The sequence below is a fragment of the Rhinopithecus bieti genome, unplaced genomic scaffold (assembly GCF_001698545.2).
Source record: "Rhinopithecus bieti isolate Rb0 unplaced genomic scaffold, ASM169854v2 scaffold_3878, whole genome shotgun sequence".
NCBI classification, from domain to species: domain Eukaryota; kingdom Metazoa; phylum Chordata; class Mammalia; order Primates; family Cercopithecidae; genus Rhinopithecus; species Rhinopithecus bieti.
The window spans coordinates 3,690,355-3,692,744 of NW_016805059.1; the positions used below are offsets into that span (position 1 = coordinate 3,690,355).

Consider the following 2,390-nt stretch of genomic DNA (forward strand, 5'->3'; position numbering starts at 1 on the left):
AAAAAAAAAAAAAAAAAAAGAAATTTGGCTAAGATACATTTGATGATAAAATTTAAATTTCTTAAATATTCATTGTCCTAAACGCATTTCTGTATTTTAGTAACTGCAAATTAGCAGCAATAATTCAGCAAAATAATAGTTGAGGACAAACTGTTCTACAAATAAATTAGACTGAACTGTGCTTCATAACTATTAATAATAACAATACACAGTACCTCTAATTTAAATTTTTTCATCTGAAAAAAGCAATATTTCATTTTCTATCATTACACTTGATGTATTTTGCTTTTAGGCTTAGTTATAACTTTTGTAAATAATAATCTCAGTAACAATATATTACCTTCCCTCACCAAAGAACAATCTACCTACCACCAGTATTTTTTTATTTTAAAATACTGCTCTTTTATTATTTTATAGTTTGTGACATTTTCAGATCTTGTCCTCTTAATTGTAATCCTGTATTGCTAGAAGTAAATGAAAATCACAGTACTCAGGATAGCAAGTGAGAAAAGCACACCTTACATTAGCTAAACCATCTTCATCTTAAGAAAACACAGGTGATAAACCAGAAAACAAGAAATTACTTTGTTTTTATATAAGAAATACTATGAAACATTCTTTAAATACAATAAATCAAAAGTTAACAATTCAATTTCATAACTATAAGCAATGCTAATTTCATTGAAATAACTATTCACATAATATGATTGTTACATCTTATATTAATAATACTACTAATAATATAATAATGCTTTAAAAAATTCACCTCCTCATTGCCGTTGACACCTTGGGACTTAACTAGAAAAACACACAATAGTAGCAATAATAGATGTTTCATGGTTTTAAATTTGTGGAAGCTCCAAGAAACCATCCTTTTCATGTAGACTTAACTGAGAGATCTTCAATCCTATATATATCTGAGTACTCTGCTAGGAGTGACTTTAGAAATGGTTACCTTTCTTTAGTTAATAGTTAATTTTTGGTTCGCTTGTTGGCTGAACCATTTTATCACTTAAGCAACATCTTCCCAGCAAAACTTATTTACTTGTCATACAACTATTATTCTCTGTTGGTCTAGTTTAGAAACATTAAGTATCTTCAATCCATTTAATTGGACAAAATGATGGGAAGTTGGGGCATTCCTAAAAGAGAGATGTGTATCTTATTTCTGGTAAATTAATGTCGAAACTGTACAAGCTCACAAAGAATATGTGAGAAAACAAATCTAAGCTTAGTAAATTTGACCTATTCACAAAGCAACCATTAAAATAGTGACTCATTAATGATATACCATAAATGCTTATGTTTAGTGACAATCACATAATTCTATTTCAAAAGGGATCATTAAAATCAAGAGTAATGTTATATCATAATATGTTTATCTTTTGTTTTAGACATTAATCAAAATAATAAAATAACAAATTCATATCCTATTCTATGAAGGACAAACATCAGAAAGACTTTTTTTTTGCTCTGAACATTTATATTTTGTCCTTAATTCGCATAAGGTAAAATGTTCAGCAAATTCTACACATTATTAAGATAACTGATAAATTATAGATTTCTGAATCAAAATTATGATGATGATTAAATACATCTTTAACATTCTATTTTATTATTATATAGTTTATATTCCAGTATTTATAAAAAACAATGTTATTTTAACATCAGTGAGTCTTCATACATCTATTTCGATTAGTATGCTCACAGACTAAATGAGGCCCATTTTCCTTCATTTCCCATAAGCCACAACATTTATCTCTCTTGTCTGTTCACTTGTGTGTTGCAATCAGGATTAATAACTCCTACAAGAATCGATAGGAACACCAGTCAGTAATCCACATCTCAGTAAGTGCATTGATTCAAAGCATTTTCTGCTTTTGTATGGAAAGTGAAACATTCTCATTAAATTTAAAATTATTTTATTAAAAGATAGCAGGTTATCAGGGTTTGGATCAGCAAAGTACTGAAACAATGCTTTGAAACAGAGTCTTGAGAATGGTGTGAGACCCACTACACTTCTTTCTTCTCTAGGTAGCAGACAGTGCATTCCCAAATTCTTTTAACTCGGATTCCTAGAAACAAATTCTTCTCTTGGTAGCATATGTTGTCCTCCCAAATTCTTTTAACTCAGCTTAATAGAGACAAAGTACTCAGTTTAAATTTAAAAAAAAATTCACTTGAGTCTTTTCAAATTTGTGTTCCCTTTATTAGCACTGAGTAAACAATATATTTTGAGAGTTTTTTGTTTAGTTTTAATGTTTCTTGAAGGGATAAATGATCTGGCAGAAAAAACAAATATGTATGTGGATATTAATTAAAATATACGCAGGAATATTTACCATGAAAATATAACTGATAACAAAGTTTATTTTAATAATCTGGACAGG

General features: G+C 28.4%; 1 protein-coding gene across 1 annotated transcript in view; it reads right to left on the reverse strand.

Annotated features, from left to right (window-relative positions):
* Window positions 1-919, reverse strand: part of FGB (fibrinogen beta chain) — an 8,933-nt gene extending 8,014 nt beyond the window's left edge. The window contains exon 1 of the mRNA XM_017871083.1: window positions 767-919. Coding sequence (XP_017726572.1) covers window positions 767-880 — 114 coding nt within the window. The 5' untranslated portion in view covers window positions 881-919. The remainder of the gene's footprint in view (window positions 1-766) is intronic.
* Between the last annotated feature and the right edge of the window lie 1,471 nt (window positions 920-2,390).